The sequence below is a fragment of the Calidris pugnax genome, unplaced genomic scaffold (assembly GCF_001431845.1).
Source record: "Calidris pugnax isolate Ruff unplaced genomic scaffold, ASM143184v1 scaffold44, whole genome shotgun sequence".
Classification (NCBI taxonomy): Eukaryota; Metazoa; Chordata; class Aves; order Charadriiformes; family Scolopacidae; genus Calidris; species Calidris pugnax.
The window spans coordinates 34,704,049-34,726,590 of NW_015094506.1; the positions used below are offsets into that span (position 1 = coordinate 34,704,049).

A 22,542-nucleotide genomic window follows, 5' to 3' on the forward strand; every position below is an offset into this window, starting at 1 on the left:
GCCTGAGTGGAACAGGGTTTGAACTCCGCCACCTCAGACACTGGGATCTTACCTGTCATGGAGAGCTGGCACTAGAATAAATTCCAAAATTCAAAAATCAGAGACACAGAGTGACAAACGATCTGTTCCCTGTAGCCTGGTGTGAACAAACAGCTGAAAAGCCTTTCAACCCCGGCAGCGAGAGCAGAAACCAAACCACACGTTCAGCTGAGCGAGGCCCTCGAGCTGAGACAGGCAGTGGGACACCAGGCTCTCATTTCTCCCCGGGGCACAGGGAGACACCATCCACTGTTCTGTACCTTTCCACTTCAGTAGTTGTCCTCATGCCCAAGCACAAAACGTACTAAAAAACTACATCTCTTAAGACTAAAGCTGAAGGAAATATCTAGGTACAGATATATATATTTATATATAAATACAGATAGATATATGGGTGTTAGATGTGGACGCTTAAACAATCCTTGAAGAGTCTTCTCTGGTGAGTTTAGCAAAAAGAATGGTAAGGTGTTTCGGGTACATGGAGAAGTCCACATGTAGACACCCTTTCAATAAAGCCGTCCATGTAAACAACCAAATCCCATTCACATACATCTCATTAGACTGTAAAGATGACATGACAATGAAACACAGGTTGTCAGATTTATTTTTCAAGCAATCTTGTCTGTAAGATACAATTACCTTTCCAATAATATGCAAAGAGAACTGAGACGTCTAACCTTCATACAAAAGCTGAGCAATAAATTCATTTAAGTCTAAACTTTGAAAATGAAAAGCAGCATTGCACTGGGAAACAGAAATATATTCCGATACAAAATGTTCCAAAAATAGTAGCAGTGTTTCTTGAAGAAAACACCCTGTAGTGCTTTCTTTTTGTGCTCCAAAGAGATTATATATTTTTTAAAAATCCTAATTTTCTTTGCATACTGCATTTCCTGGGCAGAAAACCAAGCAAGGTGCACGCACATACAACAGAAACACAACCACGTGGTTGTGCATTTGTGGGGCAAAGGAGGGAACAGAGAATTCTCGAGTGAAATCCTGGTCTCACCAAGCACTGGACTGGAAGGCACCGGCAGATACAAGTCTAATTTTAACCCGTAGTTGTAGGACTTTAATCTACCAAGGGAAGGAGGCAGCAGGGAGCAGAACAAACATTGCAGGCTCCATCCTTACCCCAGCAGCACGTACGTACCAGCCACACAACAGACCAACAGCCAAGGTCAGCGGGAAGCAGAGCAACTTAGTGGAGCCAGGATTTCATCCGACACTCGGAGCATGCGTGGAACTGTAACAGCATCCAAATTTGACAGTACAAAAGCATTCAGTGGTTCAGTATAAAAAGCTCTCCTCTTTGACAATAACACTCTGCCCTTCATTCTTCCTTCTCCCTTTGGCTCCTTTCACCCTCCTCTGTGTTTCATTGGCTACTTCATTACCTATGCACAAAGAAAACCCAAATCCGGAGCAGCGAGACTCGCAGATCAAAACTTTAGCTATTCTTATGGCTGCTTTTCCTACCGGGCAGAGCAATACCTGGAATTCCAGCCCCTCGGGACTGTGAAAATGGCACTAGGCTTCTCAGGAAGAACAAGGCTGTGCGTTTATCAGCAAAGTGTGCGTGTGAGGCAGGCTGAGAGCAGACAGCTTCCAGCATCAGTGCTCGCTGAGGGGAGCAGGGCTGCCAGTGCAAATGGCGCCTGCCCGCTGCGTTGCGCCTCACAGGCCCGACTGGTGATGTCTAAGCCATGGCTGCCTCTCAAGGTGGCATAGAAATCCCTGAGCAAAAGCCACAGGAGCGGCCCTGAGCTGGAAGGAAGCGAGTGCTGGTTTGTCAGAGAAAAGGTGTCCTCAGGCTGCAGTTCAGCCCTGGGCTGGTGCAGAGGAGCTGGCGGCAGAGCCGGGCCAGCCCCCCGGGCAGCGCAGGGCAGGGCAGCCCTTCGGGCACACCGGGGAGCTCCCATCAGCCTGACTGGCACTGCACGGGGTGGCATGGACAGGCTCCCACATGAAAGCCTCTAAAAGCACGACAGCAAAAGGACAGAAGCTAACTCAAAGAGTAGTGATTTAAACCTCTCAGCCTCCTGCGTTTCCCAGCTGCTTGTGCGAGGCGGCCTATTCCCTTTGTGTCGGTACCTCCGCCGGCCGAGGCGCACAGCATAAGAGAGAGCAAACACCTCACGTGGAGCAGCTCCCAAGCACAACAACTGCCTTGGGTGTCAGAGTGCCCTTCCCAGCTGCAGAGCTGTTGCCCCCGCACTCCCTTCATCACACAAGGTGACACCTGACAGCAGGTCTGTCCACACATCCCCACCAGCTTCCACGCGGAGACGGGAAAAGGGATGGGGGAGGCTGGCTTTAACCTCTCTCCCTCCTCCAAGCAATTTAAGTTTACATTCATAAGAGAGGGATTTAAAAAAAAATATTAAGATCTAGATTTCAAATATTTAACAACTGAACATTTTCAAGATTTAACAGGATCTCATTTGCTAGTAGTGCAGAATTTCTAAACTATTTCTTGCATATTGTTATTGTGAAAACATTCACAAACACTGTTAAAATGAAAGACTTTCATTTTAGAAAGACTTTAAGTTACAAGATTTAAAATGTAAGTATCCCTTTCATCTCTGTTTCTCTGATATATTATTTTTACCACATGAACAATCAACCTTAATCAATGGAACTCATTAACCAGGATTTTCCACCACAAAAGAATCCACCAATAAATTTTTCTTTCACCTTAAATTTTTCTTAATAATAACCCTGTACACTTAGAAGATAAACTCTATTACTTAAAAAATTACTTCTGAGATATTTTAGGAAAAATATAAGGAAAGCATCCGATTGATGCGGAAACACATACATGAAAGTGTAACAGTTTTAAGAGGAAAATACCACAATACATGCATCTGGGTATCAACAGTTTCTATGCGAAAGTCAGGTGACTGGTTTTATGGAAGGCACCATTTGTGTGTGAAACGGCAGGTGCTGCCTTTTGCTGGTCCAAAATTGAGATTCTTAAAGGGGGGGACACATCAAACAAAGCCAAAACCTGATTGCATCCACTGCTTCCAGTTACTGTTTGATGACACTGTGGGTGCTGTACACGATGCCTTCCGCCCGAACACGCTCAAGTATTGGTCCGTAAACGTTCTTTGTCAATGGTATAACCATACCTTTGGCATCTATTTCACCTGAGAGAAAGGTAGGAAAAAAGTAATATGTTAAATGTTGTACTGGGTTTACCTGGCAAAGCTTTGGCAGCGGTGGGGGCTGTGGGGTGGCCTCTGTGACCCTGTCTTGTGTGTGACAGTAACTGGGAGCGATCTCCCTGTCTTTATCTCAACCCACGAGCTTTGTCGTTTTATTTTCTCCCCCTGTCCTGCTGAGGAGGGGCAGAGAGCAGCTGGGTGGGCCCCTGGCAGCCAGCCACGATCAACCCACCACAAGTTAAAAATATCAATTTGTAATGATATACATTTTAATTTTTACAATCAGAGTTATCAACCTTGGCATTATGTTCTCACACAGCAGCAGTACAGTATCAAAGGACAGGGAAAAAAGACTGAAATAGTAGTATACACAGCTTGAATTTAATTCATAGAGCTGTGAAACTGTGAGTATGAGAAAAGCATCTAAACTTCAAAAGTCTGGGTTTTGTTTTTTAAACTACAAAAAACACCTCCCAAAAAATCCCTAAACCCCAAGATTTTGCTCATTTCAATTAGCTGGGAGAAAAATGAACTTCTAAAGATTAAGAGCAAGCAAGGGGAAATCACACTATTTACTTAAACAGAGTGACGACCAGGCAGAGTCTGGCTGTTTATATATACACACACAACACAATCAGGTAATGTTCCTCAAGCCTCAAATCTGATCAATCCAGAAAGCAGCAGTGGAAGTCACCAGTTGGTTCAGCACAAGTATATTCTAGCCCATTTCACTGTGGCATAATCAATCGTAATTTACTATATCGAAGGTCTCTTCTACACCAGTGAAACACTTAAGACAAAATTACTAAAAATCTCTATAGATTAAGAAGTTAAGATGAGTAACTGAGACTTCTAAACATGCAGATTAAAAATTCCTGTAAAGACGACAAGAAAAGATTAATTAAATATAAAAAAGTATATATAATATATATGCAGAGACAATACACATCTGCTTCCTACAGGCAATTTTATCCAGAATGATAAAATACTGTTGCTGAAGCCTGAACAGTCACTTACCATCCAGAACCATCTTAGCAGCAATGGCCGTGGGGTATCCTACTGTTTTAGCCATCGCAGAATATCCTTTGTTATCGCCATAGACAACCAGATCAATAAATTTGTCTTCCAAATGACCAGAAGGATGCCTGAGACCTATTTCATTTCTCATAACAATCATATCTCTCTCTCCAGTGCCTAAGAGAAAAGCACAAAAACTATTCATTACTTGTATTTCTGTCATAACAAGATGAAGTTCCTGAGGAGCAAGGCACTGTGCATACACAGCTCATAGAATCATAGAATGGGTTGAGTTGGAAGGGACCTTAGAGATCATCGAGTTCCACCCCCCCTGCCCTGGGCAGGGACACCTCCCACTAGAGCAGGTTGCTCAAAGCCCCATCCAGCCTGGCCTTGAACACTTCCAGGGATGGGGCATCCACAACTTCCCTGGGAAACCTGTTCCAGTGTCTCACCACCCTCACAGTAAAGAATTTCTTCCTAGTATCTAATCTAAATCTCCCCTCTTCCAATTTAAAACCGTTACTCCTAAATCCTATGGCTACAATCCCTGATAAAGGGCCCCTCCCCATCTCTCCTGTAGGCTCCCTTCAGATATTGGTAGGCTGCTATAAGGTCTCCCTGGAGCCTTCTCTTCTCCAGGCTGAACAACCCCAGCGCTCTCAGTCTGTCTTCATAGGGGAGGTGCTCCATCCCTCTGATCATCTTCATGGCCCTCCTCTGGACCCATTCAACAGGTCCACGTCCGTCCTGTGTTGAGGACTCCAAAGCTGGACACAGTACTCCAGGTGGGATCTCATGAGCGCAGAGGGGTAGAATCACCTCCCACAACCTGCTGGCCACACTTCTCTTGATGCAGCTCAGGGAAGTGACTTATGATTGGAACTATTAGCGAGGACAGAATATTAAGATGAAACTAAAAACATAACAGGGAAAGAAAAGGATACATTGGGGGAGTAGAGAACATTGCAAGACATTAAATAACCTAACATGAAGTTTTTTTAATGGAGGTGAAGAAACTAATCTAATTAAGACTGATAAGAGATACTGCCTTGTTCCACTCAAAGCCATGGAAAAGAAGGATTTCTTACGTACCAAAGGGCAGCTTCATCTCCATGTGCTTTGCAAGAGCCCCCACAATGGAATCTGCTGCTGGAACTGGTTCATCTCCCAATAGACCTAGCCTGGAGGAAGAAATGAGACATCATTGCCTATTGACAGCTTAGCCTCAGTTTTGCAATTTCCAGCTTGTTCAGCATACCAGTTTAACAGTCTCAACATGGACGAAAAGGAGCAGAATTGTAATCTTTCTTTTTAAAAAAAAAACTTAAAAAATAAAAACAATCACTGGAAAAATCTTACCATTCCACTGCCTCCAGCTGACTTTCGTCCTTTTCCAGTTTGTTAAATACGGCTTCTTTCAGAACATGGTACTCAGCAGGTGGCTTAATTCCAACCAGTTTGCACATGAGCTCTTTCTGTATTAAAATAAAATGTAAAAAAAATTCCTTGAGGCCCAACATCTGTTCCCACTCCTTTCCAGCCAAGGTTTTGAGAACCCACTGCTCCACTAAACTCAGTTAAATACCCAGGACTTCTGAGAAGACAGGTGGTGCATACAGGGAAAGGGAGATAGTTTGAGATTTTTAATTGCAACAAGTGAGAATAGGGGTTGTTTTGTCCTACAACACTTTGTACCCCACCACTCAGCTGCTTCCTTCCATTTCTCAGTCTTATCCCTTCCTCTGGCAGTGAAGAAAGAACATAGAAATCTGCATAAACAAGAAACACTGGGAGGATGTCAGGGTGAAAGAGAAGCCACCAGACAGAGAGTCAGGAACTTAAGGATGTCTTTCAGCCGGTCTAGAAATGGAGAACATCCCTTTCAAAAGGAAGAAAACAGACTGATGAGATGAACAAGGCTCTGGAATTCCTGGGAATAATCACCAAAAAGCTCTCTGAAGATTTTATGGAGGCCATTTTGTGCCCCCTCGGTGCTAATTATTGCTTGCTTCATTCACATCAAGAAGGGTGATAAATGGAACTATGAACAAGATATAAAGCAAGCAAGAACTGCAGAGCCTGTTCAGAAGCACAGGTCAGTCTGTCTCCTCTGCAATGCATGATTCCAATCACTAAGCACATCCACTCTTAGCAATAAGAAAAACATTAATAAAACAGAGGAAAGAGTAATCAGAGTAACTCACCCAGGTTAGAGGTGGCGTGGTTGAGCTTAGCAAAGGATGAGGATCTGGGTTAATTAAACCTAGTTTTACAAAACCTCTCATAGTCTTAGAGTATCCCTGAAATAAAAGAATAACACAGTTAAAAATAATAATCACTTGAAACTGAGGTGACTAATTCTCCTTGGCTTGATTGCAGTGGTGGACACAACCATGGCAGTGTTGAGCGTTATTCCCATGGGGAGGCAGCCACAACAGCACAATGCCAATGGAGTCACTGCTACAGAGCAGTACCTTCCCCAGTCCTTCTTCACCCCTTCCCCTACTTTTTCATTACCCTCTTTAACGACTTATTACTATTCTGCCATCAATACTTCCATGGCAAGTAGCGTTGGTTGACGAGATCAAAGGGCTAGGCTGGCCAGCAGTAGTTCAAACTCCAGCAGGTCATTACAGAGGGGGTTGGATCAGCCAGTTGGCCCCTACGCTCAGCTCACCCCAGTCTTACACCAGTGTGATTATACAGACATCAGATAAACTGATTTTACAGATAAGAATCCTGTGTGTTTGTATCTCTCCACCAGGAATATCAGAGAGTCAATCAGGACAGCAGTGGAATGGTATTTAAAAGGAACTGCAAAGGCTGCATGATAAGAAACTCCCAATTGGTTTCTGCTCATTATTGTTTGTATCCCATTAACATTCCCACACAGCTGCTAGATACCTGAAAACCCTTACATGCAAGTGACTAGTAGCACTGTTAAAAAGCAGGACAGTGAAAATAAAGCACCCTGAAAGAGGGCTAAGAATAATTAGGAGCCACCTCCACCAGCACTAGGTTATCAGCTCAGATGGTCTGGCAGTGAGATTCTTCTGTGACATCTCTTTTAAAACTGACTCCACCAGCTACCTGAAGTTAATCTGGAAAAGGCAGATCTGGAAAAAGACAGGTCCTGAGGAGCTGTCAGCCTCGGGACTGACCAGAGTGCTTTCTGCTCTGCGATACCCTCTGCAAAGGGCCAGCATTTTCTTCTGCCCCGCTCAGCGCTGGGCACGTAGGTACCACACAGGCAGAGGCATGGCAAGCTCTTCCATGCAACCCTACCAACATCACCCCAACCCAAAGGAACAGACCTGCTTTGGGGGTTTAAAAAATCCAGCAGTAACCAGAGAAACATCATTCTTGCAGCACACCAATAACAACTCTTCGTGTCACCCTGACATCTTTGGTGTTCCTTGTGCTAACACTTGCACAAAAGAAGAAAATTTTACCAGGCACCAAATGGAAGAGGAGATACTGTCATGTTAAGATTTCAGGACGAAACAGATGCCTTCCACATACTTTTAGCTTCTGAACAAGAGATTGTATCTAGACTGACAAAAAGAGAGCTATTGCAATTTGTAGCCCTTATTCCCCAACACTGGCCTTCCATCTTCTTTGGCTAAGCAAGCCTCCCTCCTTCCCAGAAATAAGTAAAAAAATGTGTGGTATTGCAACAGAGAAATTAAGAAAGAAAGGACATACACATTCCTCAAACAACAATAACTTAAACCTTGACATAAACCTTAACTCTATAGACATATCACAACATCCATAAAAGCCTTTTCAAACCTTCAATATCGTTTCTTTTTCAAACCTTCAATATCATTTTAAATTTATTCCTTCTCAATGTATTTTGACCAACAAAATAATTAAAATAGAAATCTGAAAGAAAAAATACCATGTTTTCATTCTGCTTTGTGCACCTAACGAACAAAAGGAAAAGAGTCTATCTGTTAGAAGGAAAATACATTTCTCTCTTAACGTTTCAGTTAACTGACCAAAATGTTAGAGATGCTCAAATTCAAGATTTCCAGTTACTTAATGAAAAACTCTCAGTTTGATGGAAAACCATAATTTTCTGTAAGATTTTTACAGTATGTTTTCCACAGGAAGATAAGCAACAAACTGTAAACTCAAATTTTATCAACTTTAAGAGAATAGATCAGTTCTCAAGAATACGTAACAGCAACACACATCACTCAAACCCATCAGATTTATTTTTTTTTTTAAATCTTCTACTGATCTGACACCAAATACAGTCAGAGAAAAAAAGAAACACAGACACAGACTATGCAAGGCAACTGACCAGCTGTCAAAACCAAGTAAAACTATTTTTTTTGTTTGCAACAAATACCTATTAAATAAACCAACTAAAGCTAGATTTAAAAAAATGAGAAGTTATTTCTCAGTTGGGATACTGAAGAGCTCATAAATAGCAAGTATAGAGCTATAGGCTGACTTTTAAATAAATACACAGTCTTCTTGAAATGACAACATTCATCTCTTGAGAAAAACAATAATTAATAACAACATCAACAACTACTTACTTTGTATCTTAAGGTGCCTCTCAACAAAGTGCGAGCTGTCTGAATACCATAGGGCTCAGCATATTTTGTACTGTCTCTGTTAGGAAAACCTTCGAGATTTAATCCTGGGAAAAAATCCATCGGAGTAACAGCATCAAGTAATGCTCCTCCAGCTGGAATATTGATGATCTAAATTTTGTGAAAGAACAGCAATATTATTTTGGTGCAGTGTTATTTATTTTATTTTACAACAGAAAAGATGAAAAATGCACAATATAGGAACAATATGCTTAGTGTTTCTGGTTCAAACAAAGGTGCAATCTAAATAAAGCAGTTGCACGAGCCATTTAAGTGTATCCTGTGCTGGAGGAGCACGCACTATGTCAGCCATTACTAATCAAAGGGCTAAAACAACCCACATCCTCCTCACACACACTGTTAATTCCCGCTGCGCTTACAGTGAAGTGGCAGGTTCTCATTTCACTTACATCAGTGGAGTTTTGGAACACCTCTCCAAACTATACCAATGTGAAGGGAGATTCTGCTCCCTGCTTTTTCGTCAATATTTTTACTTTTTTTTGTTTCTGTTTTTTTTATGGGGGAGAGCAGAAGGCAAATGTAAAGAGAAGTATGGGGTTTTGTTTCCTTTTTTTTTTTTTTAAGATTAAAATAAATCAGGTGCTATCACACTGGTAAAAAATTGCTGCCCATATGTATCTTTACTTGCAGCTACAAAGCACAGAAAGAATACACCGTTGAAGGCAAACAAAATAAGGTTGACTAGTTCTATTATCACTCCCAACCAAAGCCTTGAACCCGGCTTCCTTCAAGCAGCTGATGCACAGATCTGCTCTGCAGCATCAATACAAACTCATTTGGTGACTTCTGAGCGAAGGGGCAAGGTTTCCATTTAGAAGAAAGACTAAAGCAGCGAAGTCTGCAGCAACGCTGAAAGATCTTATTGTGTTTGTCAGGCAAGACACCAGAGGGGAAGAATCCTGCACAACAGTCAAAGACAGCTAAGGATTTAGCAGCAAGGAGGGAAAATCGCACAATTTACTGACAAGCTCGTATAGTGTTCTTGTAGTGAATCATTCATATGCATGATCTAATTTTTCCTAGCAATGGGTGAACCAGGTCAGACTTAAATCAGAAACATTTTCACATTCTCCAAGAGGCCCCTTCTTTCTTTTTAAATAATTATCCAATGTGCAGTCCCTGAATTTCTCCTTTCTTACTGCAATAAGAACACTAGAGCACCAAAATGTCATCATAAAACATCTCAAAAGATTTCTCCATGTTGCGGATCAAAAAGTTTAGATAATTAGCTAAACTTTACAGTGGTTATACAAGGCAGTCTCCTTGACATTTGAAGAGCCCCTGCTCAGTAACTACTCTGAGCAAGTGGGAGTGATCGAACAGATAGGATTGGAAAACAGAAATGTGATAATGGTTTGCAATAGCTTTGCACAAATCAGTTATAATCTTTCCATAAAACAGATACAGTGACATTTGCTAGGTTAAGTCTACTCTAATGACTCCTGCGCAAACAGCAAAACAGAGCTTATATAAAACACATCAGAAAGCACTGTACACTTTCACGAAATCCACTCAGTGGGTTACTGGTATTACAGATTGCACCAAAAGAAAAAGAAATCAAGAGTCCCATACTTGCACAGTTTACAGCAGATTTAAGCTGTTTGGTTTACAAACATGACTACAGAAAAGCAAGTAGAAGGATGCACTCTCACTTTGTTTCACAGATCCACAGACAGGGCAATTAAGTGGCAAAAGCAACACACAACAGGAATGGAAGCTGAACCCAGAACACCAACCTCAATCCAGTGCTTTAGTCATTAGAACATGCTCCTTAGTTGCAATCAGTTTCCATATAATAAGAATTAAGCTGGCAGCAGCCAGGCACCATCACCCCCCAAACACAGGATTAAGCGATGTACCCAACTTGCTTAGGCAACTGATTGTCACCAGCCTGAAAGTAAACACAGCACCTTACAAATCCCCCTTCCCTCCTTAGCCCAACTGCCCTTAGCCATCACCTTCCTTGCCTGACTTTAAATGGAAACGTTAGGACTACTTCACCTCTCCGTTTTTCAAATACGTAGCAGACTGAACTGTGTTCAGCAACACTCCTTGTGGGCTCCAGCTGAACTTGTATCTCAGAGGATTGTCAGAGTGCTCCGGAGCTGGCAGGCCACCGCAGAAAGAAGTGTAGGATATGACCTGTCAGATTTATCCACAGGAAAGAAACAATGAAGATAAGACAGACCAGAATCCCCATTGGTTCCTAAACTTTCTGTTGACATTGTCTCCCAAATGGACCAAATCAGAAGATCTACAGTGGACAGGGGAAACCAAAAGAATTTCACCAAACAACAGTGTCAAGTTATCACACTGCAGGCACTGTCTGTAAAGAAGAGGAAACCAAAGCAAACACTGGGGCAAAGCCATCTTAGTTGATGGTCTCACCAAATTGATTAGTTGGCACCAAATTGCAAGAATCAAGAAAAGTATGGTGTCCAGAGTCTGTTACACATCAGTGACGTGCCCAAGAACCGGGTAGTGTTAAAGGAACAACTTTACTCATAAAATCTTGGCAGAACTATGCACTGCCTGTCAATCTTACCGTAGCACCAACTTCTTTTGCCTTGTCAATACATTCCATTGCCAACATATGGTCGAGACCAGGATCCAAACCCATTTCACTGATAACTGTAATACCAGCAGCCTCTACGCTGAAAATGACAGAAATGCAGATTTGTCAGAATATTCACTGTTACTGGCCTTTTATTCAGGAAATCTGTTTAACCAGGGCCCAATGAATTTTCCCCAACACATTAAGTTCTGGGCTTGTGGAAAAAAACAAGCAAGCAGATGTTAAAACCTGAACAGTTACAATTGTGTATGAGTCATTCTAGCCTTGGTTTCTCTTATTTTGCTGCAACTTCTAGAGGCTGGAGGAAAAAAGAGATTCCTACCAGGTACTCCATATCCACATTCTCCTGGACAGTGCTATAATGCAGGAAGGTAGCAACCCACAGACAGCACAGAGCTCGTCACAATTGCCCTAACGAGCTCCTGTAGGGGAGAGATTGGAAAGCCCCCCTTTCTCAAATTACAAACATTTGTTTTTTCTTTTTTTAAGCTGCTTACACTCTCAGAGCAGCTCACTTATCACCACAAAGTGAGGCGATTTGTTTTATTTTCAAAATCACTTTGTATTTTGATAAATGACATGTCTTTTTTTTTGTGTCTTTTTTTGAAAGCATGATGATATGCGTGCGTCACAGCAAGAAGGGGAGGAGAGGCCCCTAAACCTCCCTCATTGCCTGCAACTCTGGTTCTCTACTTGTCTAGCTTTCTCTGTTTTCTCTTTTGTAGAGACACAGCATGTACAATTCTCTTCTCATTCACTTGAATTCACTTCAGAGTTTCCATCACTGTGACCAAAAAAGCACCTAGATTAAGCTCCATGCTCAAAACAACTTCCAGTATAATAATAGTATAATATATAATAAGTAGGACAACAGGAACATTAGAATAGTTAGAACTGTCACCAATCTGAGACTAATACAGTGGGCCTGTTCAAAAGACAGTGGCATGAAGGAGGATATTCTGTAGATACAATAAGCCAAAAATGAGTTTTTATTAGAGGAGTGTGAAGGATGACAAACAGGCCAGCCCAGCTGCTCAGTTTGAATATCAGCCCAGCTCAAGCATCCCAACAGGTTTGAGGGGAGAGGGGAAGGCACATTAACATGAAATAAGATGGAATACATGGAGAACAGAACGTTCCAGCATTTAGAGCACTAGTCTGACCAGACTGGGCTATGAACTCATTTCTCCACTCTGCCACAGCCTCCACATGCAACTTTGAGGAAAGGTACTTAGTCCTCCATCACAAATGGAAGAAGAAAGAATACAGAAAAAAGTAATTCACAATAAGCATTGCAGGTGTAATGGACTGCAAAATATTCAGATAATGCACTAAAGAAGGAAGCATCACCAGGGAGATGCTACTGTCATACCTACCTCTCCTGGAGTTCTTTCATAGCTGGTGTTAAGTAGCTGGCTGTTACCAAGTTGACTTTGTTGTCGATACACTTCTTAGCAACCAGAGGATGTACTGAATAAGGCAGCAAACTACAAATGAAGGAGAATTATGCAACATCAAAATCCAGCCAGTTACTTACGCTATTACTGGAAAGACACTCACAAATGTTTTCTGTATGCCTACAAAAAAGTTCAAGTAAACGCAACAGCCACACCTGCCTTGCCCTGAGCTGTTTTATACTCACACAAGTGCAATGCCACCCTTTCAGAAGAGCATTGTTGGATGCACTCAGAACAGGGTGCAGGACAATAGGGGAGCCATTCTTCAGACAGCATCTTTTGTCGCACTTCTCTTTGTAAAAAACAAACCACTGACCTCTTACCAAGGCCACCTTCTAAATAGGCATGCTGGGGGTTTAGAAGATGCAAAACTGTAAAACCATCCTTGAGAAAGCTTGCGTTACAATGATCTTGCTGAAGCATTTTGTGAAAAGCATGCTCCTCACAGAAAGGAAACCACTCATGACATCCAGGGCAAGAGGGACAAAATTGCAAGGACTATGAAGTCATTTTCTCCCCTGTTTCAATACCTGGAAAGATATCTTTCTTAACAGACTATTTAAGGGAAATGACCAAGATGTCAGAACTTTGCCTGCTCTTGCAAATGTGCAAATTTGATCCCCTCACACTAAGAAGACTGTCCACATAATTAGTGAACACTTCTAAAGAGATGCTGCAGTCAAAGCCCCTTTGAAAGTCCTGATGTCCTGCTACCTGAGGAGGCAGGGGCCAGCTGTAACTATTTACATACACAAATATGACCCCAGTTCCTGGGCATTAGAAAAAAGTTACCATGTTGATTTAGGTCAGTGAACTAGGAGAAAGAAGCAGCATGACTTCAGGTTGAGCCTATCATGTTTTACACAGAAATCTGACCTGATCACAAGGTCGTGATTCTTCACCAAAGAGGACAGCTTTTCCTCGTGCTTAATGGCATCCATATGAACTGAAGTAACGTTGCTGTATTTTTTCGTCAGTTGTTCAAGTTGTTCCTTCATGACAGATGCTGTTTTAAAAGTAAAACACACCAACTGTTACCTAAAGATGAAGGCAAGTCCAAAGCCTTCCCGTGTATACTTGTGCTTTACACACACTTCCTTCCTCCCAAAGAGAAACAGTTGTATGGATGTCTTCCTTCACTAAACAGTTGAAGAGAAATCAGGCATAAAGCACCTTACTTGCCCTAACATAGTCAATTTTATTATGAATTGCCAGTGTCAAGCCATAGCAGCTAGAACTCAAAAACAAGAATCTACAAAGAATACTTACTCTCAGAAGTGAAGAACCACTCACTGTTAAAATTGTGTAATGAGAAGTTGTAACCAACTTGTAACTAACTTGTAACTTCATTGATGGACTTAAAATTAACAAAAGTTTTGACTGTAGTTTGCCGGTCAGCACACTAAGTTAACAAAATTTATTTATGCAAAACTAGAAGTCATCTCCCTTCTTTTCCACTCTATGAAGAAGTAGGTCTAGAACACGAGATAAAGGACTGTTAAACCTATCTTTGCACAGTAGGACACCCCAGAACCCAGTGGCTCGCTTGTGTCATGTGTACGTGTCCTCCCACCATGGTTTTTTACAGCAGCACTGTCTACATTTGCCAGGTAACTGAGCATCCACATGGTGGGAAAACAGATAAACTAAACAGAAAGAACACCTCAGTGTTTTTTTAGAGAGAGGGGAAAAACATCTGCTGAATATCTTATAGGCTATGCAGGGTTGTGATCCACCCCATGTCTTTAACTCTGACCCCTCACAAAAACCTTTGGCAAGGTATATTCTATGTTTAAAAAAACATAGATACTGGGAGGTTCAGCCTTTGATATCTCAGATGAACACCTGTCACTCTTTGGTAAATGCCAAAATGTACTGAAAAAGAAATTACAATTTTTCAAAACACAATTGACCAAATCAGTGACAGAAGGAGAAAAGCAGATTCTTCTGGAATCCTTAGAAAGGAACAGTTGTCTTGGATCTAGAAACAGATCAACTAAAGAAAGTGTCTGAGGGTGAAGAATGCAAATAAGTCACAGAAGAGGGGCGCTTGGATGTGTACATTCAGGCTCAAGAAAATTTTGAAGAAAGATCACAAGAAAGCAGCAAGAGCTGTAATAAACACTACAATTGATATAGGAGACTACTGCCATCAGCCCTTACCAGTATAAGGAAAGCAGAACTGAAAAAGAGATCTGGGTTAAAGCAACCAGTATGCACCACATCTAACTGCCAGTGAATCAGTTTCCTGTCCCGGCTCACCATGCTGCCGGCACAAGGATGGCAATGGGCACACAGCCAGGAGAAAGGAGTGGGCAATGAAGGCAGCAGGTAGGGCACAGGCTTACAGAGAATTAAAATCATCTCTATCTCTAACTTATGGTCTTATTTCCTTATGGCTTTTCCAAAGTCAATGGGAAATAAACATTGCCTCAGGGTGATTCTCCCTACCCTAATAATCAACCTGTGCTGAGAGAAAGGAGCTGGGGAAAATCATCTACAAATTCAAACCAAAGAAAAGTTGATAACATGAAGGTTTCCCAATTAAGATTTTTGTGATTTGAATTTCAAGTGGTGTAGCCTAACAGTAAGGAACCAAATGTGGCACCGCGATGTGCATTTTATGCTTTCTTCATCTACTTGCCTGGTGTCAAACATTAGACAAGTAACTTCCTTGTGTCTCTTTGCTTCTGAGTCCATTTGTGTGTGTGCTTTAGAAACTGCACACCCAGATAAGCTACCCAGATAAGAGGGATCTCCTATGTTTGCACAGTGCTTGGGAAAACAGATCTTCCAGTTCACCTGGTTTCCCTTTCTGCAGGGACTAGATGCAACCTCTGTACTGATGAGGGGATGGACACTGCACGTTGCTGCAATCCTTCCCTCTTCACCACACCAGGCAGTGCTAATAATAAGGGTGCAGCTTTCTTAGAGTTCCCCTTTTCTTCCTAGGAAATCTTCTCCATGGGGTTAAAAGTACTATGGTTGTCACCGCAAAGTGCAGCAAAAGCAGCCAAGTATGAAAATAGCATGAGGGGGGAGAAAACAAACCAAAGAAACAACAAAAATCAACAGAAATACAACGGTAAGTTTAAAAGGAAATCACCTCCCAGAAAAGTTTCTTTCAGGTAACACAGCCTGGGTTTTAAAGCTGAAATCACAGAATGAGGGTGCAGTCAACATCAAGAGTACAGAAAGGTGGTTTTGAGATGCCCAGCCTGAAATATGCTAAAGATAACATGAAAACAGAAAAATAAACAAGCATGTGGGGCTGATGAGAAGGTCAGGGTCTGAAGGTTTACTGCCACAGTACTGGTTATAACAACAACAGAGGCTTCACTCATACTGATGTCTATAAAAAACATTTCATCTTGTGGTTGTATGAGGCTGAACACCCATCCCAGCACCAACAGAAGTGACTGACTAGCTACAAAACCAATCCCAAGCCTGAAGCAGGTTAGAAAGAAAAATACTTCTAGTTTCCCTACAGGTTACACATGCAAACAGCAAACTTTTAACATCACTATGTCATTTCCAAATCGATCGTATAAACTCCAAATGCTCAGAAAGCTATAAAATCTTCTTCTGTCATGCGTAATAACAAAGATTTTATCTGTTCTCAGAACCAGATCCATTTATTTTCTGTCATGCGTAATAACAAATATTTTCTTTATCTGTTCTCAGAACCAGATCCATTTATTACTTATAAGAAATGTTCTGCCACACTAGTAGGTTTAAATTAGACATAATTTTTCAATGAAAAGCAAGTGAAGTCTTACATACCAACTGTGATGCCGATGTTGGAATCTCTAGAGAGATATTCAAGTACAGGGCCAGAAACGTAGCCAGATCCCAGCAACAAAACCCTCTTCTTATTACCCATCTTCAGCGACTGAGCATGCTCCCTAGGAGGTGTTACAGGCAAAATTAAACATAAGTATGTTTTAGTAAGTCTATAAACCAAGAGCTGTATTCAGACCAAGAGCCAAGTTCCTGGCTATCCAGCCAAGGACTGGGCAATCACTGTCTAGTACTGCTTCCTTTCTTCTGCTGCATACCTTCTAGTTTCTTTCCTCTAATATAAACATGATCAAATCCATCAACATGTCCACTGCTTCTCCAGCTGCTACTGGCTGTTCAACAAATTTCTCTCCAGCTGTCATTATATTTTTCCCAATGGCCAAATTACTGGAACCTGATCATTTGAGGACCACCAAGCTGTCTGTGTCATGCTGAGCTGTTAGAAAGGGACTCCAGGCTCTGCCTTCCTCCCTTTACATCACAGGCAACCATTAAATTACACAAAACCATGCTGGTGAAAGCGTATTTTGGGTAAGACATACTAGGTTCATATTAGTCCATCACAGAAACACGATAGTCATAAAAGAAGAAAAAAAAAAGCTAATGGCCAATTAAGAAATCCTGTTTGCAGACAAGAACTCAGATTTGAAACCCTCACAGAGTGCTTCAACCAAGCTTCTACTACTCTGCTACACAAATTTAAGAAGCTGCTCTCCATATAAAACTTTCCATGTAAAAGGTATTCACATCAGATTTTGCATTTCTGTTTGCCAGAATAACAGAGTTCAGCAGTTGCTTAAATATGCTCTCATAAATGCATAAATTATAGTAGCAAAACTTCATTTTAGTAATTTATAATTATTTTTCCTTTTAGCTTAAATTTGCATTAAGTTGTAAAATTAGGATTGTAAAACTGTTTGTCTAAAGTATTATCACTATGCAGATAAAAAAAAACTATTTAGCAAACAAAAAAAGTATTTCTTAAAGCACTTTTTATTGTTTAAGAAAAGGAGTTAGTTGCCCTGTCTTTTAACCAAGTTAATGGACAATGAGGTTTGGCTTTCCTTAGTCCACATCCTTAAAAAAATTTTCAATAATTAGGTAGGTTCTTCAAAGATACAGACTCATGGGAATCTTCATAAGCATGTAAGTACGTTCCTCAATTTCCTCTTTATCTAGTGAGAGTTCACACAGGCATATAGTGCACTGTGGATTATGCCACCGAAAGAATCCTGACCTCTAGCTGACAAGCTCACGTCCACTTTGCTTAAAGCTATTGTCCTTAAAAGAGAACTAACCATGTAGCTACTAAATAATGTTTGTTTCAGGCCTTTATGGAGCTGACATGGCATCCATAAATCAATTTTCAGTTGTGTTTTTTCAGTTCAAAAATGGCTATAATAACGAAGGATGGTGTTGCAGTCAGCCAGAGCAGTACCTAACAGCATGACAAGAACGGTGTTGCATGACTTAAAACATGGCATGAAGTACCCGAGTACATTTTGGGGGAACAAGGCCTCAAACAATAGCATCAAAAGACTACCCTGAGTGAAGTTAAATCAATACCAAATACATCTATATCATCTGCCTGAAGAAAATTTGTTATGGAGACAGCCTCTTCAGGTGGTCTACCAAACAGCACACAACTAAAATCACTGTGAGCTGCTGTCTTCGAGAGGCAAACAGCATGTTACATTGGGTAGAAAACACACCTATAGCTCATCATGCACAAGTTCGTAACTAGAACTTCTAAAGTTCCCAAAGGAGATTGGAGAAGTTGGGCATGCAAGAGCCAATACACTGTGCTTTCAGTGCACAGTGCACACAGTGCTTGTGCTCAGACCAATTTCAACTTTTATATGATGCACAGTGCGGCTGGTGCTGACCACGAACATGAAGCCAGAGGTACCCACTTACTGTCAAATTTTTTCACAGGTCAACAATAGGTCTTTGTTAACAATAGGGAGCAAGGGGAAGGGAAGGGATTCCCAGGTTATTTATATTTTTGTTAGCTTAATCCACTCAATGCTACTTCTTTCACATCGCCACCAGCTGGTAACTCCTGAGACAGGGTATGGATGAAGTGGTAGCCAAAGCTGTAGCTACAGGAGTGTAATGGAAAGTCTGAGAGTCTCCCAGAGGCAGCCACAGAACAATGCTATGCAGCAACAGCACTTGAGCCATACTAGAGGAAACTAGATTCCAGGTATATTGGAGAGCCTTTGCCTTTCAGCCATTCCTTTCAAAGGACTGGATGTTATATCCATTTTAAAAGGGCAAGGAGTAACGGAATAATATTGGCAGGTGGCTGTTTTCTGCCTCTGGTAAAGTCATCTTCATAACGTAAGAAAGAGAAAAATGACCACTTTCTCAGCTTCGGTATAAGTTACTAACAACACATGTTAATGATTTAGGCAACGTGCATCAAGAAAGAAGGAAATCATCAAGCTAGGAGGCATTTAGACACAGTACAAGATAGCAGTATAAATGCAAAAGGGGAGATAGAATGCAGACAAGTGTTTTTTTAAAATCCTTAATAAACTTTAAGAACCTATACATTACCTGCTCTCCCTCAGTTTCTGGATATACTCATACTTAGCTGTCAGTGAGCCATTAGATGCAATCACTGCCTGGAAATACATGAAACAAATTTTGAGGGTTTTTTGTATCAGTACATTTTAAAGCAGAGGAAGACAAGCAGAGTGCCAAACTGCAAAACTTACATCTCGAACAACAGATGAGTAATTCTGGCTTTCAAGAGGTTCTGAGCCTTCTGACACCAGCTGTGGAGATAAGTTATTTGGAATCGGGTCATTTTATTTCCCATAATTTTTTTTCAGAGTAAAACATCAAGATTTTAAGCAACTTTTAAATGCATGCAACAATACCAATATTTTGCATATCTGAGATTCTCCTGGCCCTCATCGGTGTCATTTGACTTTTATGAAAACATAGGAATTCAAACAGAAGTCTGATTGTGAGTGATTGTTGAGTGCCCCAAGAAAATCAGATTTAGACATCTATTGCAGGGTCTGGAAACAATGAACTACCTGCCAGAACCTGATTCCTGCCTACAGAAAGTGTTCCTCACAAATTCCTAAGACATCCAGGTCACTAATGTCTCATTCACATGTAGCTTTTTGCAGGTGTTGCCTCAAGACCTAGAAAGCTTTTTTTATTATTTTTTATTTTTTAAGTACAAAGTCAGTTATGTTCTACAGCAGATTCATTTTGAATGTATACAGGAGACCAGAAAAGCAACAAACAAGCAGACCAAAGTCCGAGCCTTTTACCTTCTTGTGGGACACATAAGACCTTACCATCTCTTCAATATAAGGGAAAAGCATGTCCCCAAAGTACTCTGTTGCTTCTATAGGAAGCTGTGCTGGCAGATTGTCAATGGAACACATCAGAATCCCCTGGCCTTCAACACTGAAAGAGAGAACATAGCTCTTCTGAACTACTTCTCCTTGGTACCTGAGAGACAGCACCTTTCAGGAATGTTTTAAATGTATGATTTTTCAATAGAATGTTTCACTGTACAAATTACAGAGGAAAGCAATACAAATTAAAGGTTCTCCCACCTGTCATGAATGATATGCTGGTCAGCATCATACATACAAAATGGACTGTCAATTGTTGTACACTCCGTCATAAATTCTATAGATCCTCCTGTGTCTGCTGAAATGTCACAGATTGCCAGAAGTCTAAAGCGATTAAATAAAATGAGAAAGGAATAGATCATTACCCAAATTACTAAGGAACATACATATTAGAGATCACAAGTGAAATAGAAATAAAAGAAACACAAGAAAATCTATCATCAGACTTGTGGTTTCATTTATCTTAACCAATTTAGAAGTCAACACAACACAAACAATGACCTCTAGGAATGTAATGGAAATCTCGCCCTACTGTAGTCATAAGATTTCCACTCACCTCAACAGGATCTGTATTTCATGTGTAACTTCTCAAAGACCAGGATAATCCCCTCACCCATCATTTTTTCTCTGTATTCCATGTACTTCCAACACCTCTCATTCATTATCCACCTACCAATTCTCCTGAGTTGTCCCTGGGCTGTCCTGTGCTAGAATAACTTCAGCATCGTAAAGGGAAACCTAAAGGGGTGGCTGCTCCTTTCAGTTCAGAGGCAGCTGGCACTGGTGAAGCATTCGTTAGCCTAACTCACAATCTCTGGCTCCACTCCAGGCTAACACTTAAATTCTTCATTTGTCATGTGAGAGAAAGAAAGGTGTCAGGAGTGGGCAAAGAAGAGACAAAGATCTGCTTCCTCAGCAGGATACACTGTCATATCCTCTCCAAATCTATCCCCAGGCCAGTCTCCCAGAGAATTATTACAAAGGGTTATTAGAGAAAGGGTGGCTCTCACCCACACTGAAAGGAGACTAACCCTGGGTTTCCACCCTGTGTTCCATTCTTAAAGCTATTCAGGCTTGTGAAGCATTCCCACTACCTGCTGCAGAAATCAGAGCTGTTAAGGAACAGTTATTGAACTTGTACAAACCAAATTGCAGGGCAGGAAGAACTTAACCAACACGCTCTGCTCAGGCAGAAAAACTTCTAGCAATAATGGTGCAGTAGGTACATTTCCCAGCTGTCACTCTGTTTGTACAGGATTCTGCACAAAGATCAATGGCAGAAAGACAGCCAATACCTGCCAATCATTTGTACTGTGATGTTTTCAAAACCTCCCAACTGTGAAAATAAGACTGTAAAGCTCAGAAGAATGAAAGCAGAATCAATGGGGCATTTTGCAGCATGCAAGAGGAACAACATAAGAAACAGAAACATTTGGTAGATATTGTGGTGAAACTGCCTAACATTATGACATAATGTTGGTGCTGCAGAATTGTTACATGCAAACTGAAGTGTCTTACTTGTGTGGTAACACAGGACAGCCCTCTGTTGCACCACCAGGAGATCTAACTGGCACCAGCAGGTTCTGAGCATCCTGTCGACTTAGCAAGCGAGGAGTATGTTGTTCCCAGTATATGCCATTAATTAAACAAGTTGTGTAGGGTGCAATCTGCAAAGAAAGTTACAGATGCCTGATGTTCTCATCTAGTACTTTAAGAAGCTGAAAGCACCTGGTCTGGTGTTTTAAATGAATGCTCTCTCAATTGACAGAGGCAAAGGTTTAGTAACTACCAACACTCTGCAGAAAATCCTTCATAAAAGAACAGAAGAGATGCTCACATCAGTGTTAAAGCGAGAAGTGTAAAGTTCTGGATGTTTATCATAGTCTACTGGATCATACAGTCCATCACGTTTCCTTACAAGATGATGGTGACGACTTAACACTGTCCCATAGACTTTTCTGAGGTCTGAAGTTAAAAATAAAATAAAACAAACAAACAAACAAAAAATTAGCTGTTCTACTTGGACAAAAAGGATTACAGTGTTTTCAATCACTTTATTGCCACAGCATACCTCCAGATCTAGAAACTTCCTTTAACTCATGTGGTTCCACAAACTCACATGGGAGGGCATTGAACATTTCTTGAGCACCCTGTAAACCAAGAAATAGGATTCAGAATGAGTGTGAAAAATAAAGGTAGTGTAACACTGCTCATTTGGTGTGTGAAAATAAATATAAAAACATGCACAATGTGACAGTCCTGCCAGAGAGCATCTTCAGAAATGTACAAACTGTTTCACACATACCCTTGCTTACCCAAAACAAAGCTGTTTGGGCTCTACGCACAAGGAATTTACATCATTCCACACTACTCCACAATCCAACTCCTGGTTTACATTTCTAATAGCAGAGCTGGGAGACCTTAACTCTGCCACAATACATGGTTTCGCTGCCACTCTGTGAAGCAGCT

The 22,542-nt window shown here is 41.2% G+C and overlaps 1 protein-coding gene across 3 annotated transcripts in view; it reads right to left on the reverse strand.

Annotated features, from left to right (window-relative positions):
• Positions 1-614: 614 nt before the first annotated feature.
• The window catches only part of AASS (aminoadipate-semialdehyde synthase), a 28,253-nt gene continuing 6,325 nt past the window's right edge, over positions 615-22,542 (reverse strand). For all 3 annotated transcript variants that reach the window (XM_014963986.1, XM_014963984.1, XM_014963987.1), the window contains 18 exons: positions 22,145-22,223; positions 21,911-22,038; positions 21,592-21,740; positions 20,275-20,397; positions 20,011-20,122; positions 19,414-19,473; positions 19,253-19,320; positions 16,673-16,794; positions 13,766-13,895; positions 12,809-12,919; positions 11,403-11,511; positions 10,859-10,999; positions 8,780-8,947; positions 6,434-6,529; positions 5,589-5,704; positions 5,322-5,410; positions 4,227-4,403; positions 615-3,191 (listed from right to left, as the gene is read on the reverse strand). In XM_014963986.1, the coding sequence (XP_014819472.1) occupies positions 3,073-3,191; positions 4,227-4,403; positions 5,322-5,410; positions 5,589-5,704; positions 6,434-6,529; positions 8,780-8,947; positions 10,859-10,999; positions 11,403-11,511; positions 12,809-12,919; positions 13,766-13,895; positions 16,673-16,794; positions 19,253-19,320; positions 19,414-19,473; positions 20,011-20,122; positions 20,275-20,397; positions 21,592-21,740; positions 21,911-22,038; positions 22,145-22,223 (2,097 nt within the window). In that variant the 3' untranslated portion in view covers positions 615-3,072. The remainder of the gene's footprint in view (positions 3,192-4,226; positions 4,404-5,321; positions 5,411-5,588; positions 5,705-6,433; positions 6,530-8,779; positions 8,948-10,858; positions 11,000-11,402; positions 11,512-12,808; positions 12,920-13,765; positions 13,896-16,672; positions 16,795-19,252; positions 19,321-19,413; positions 19,474-20,010; positions 20,123-20,274; positions 20,398-21,591; positions 21,741-21,910; positions 22,039-22,144; positions 22,224-22,542) is intronic.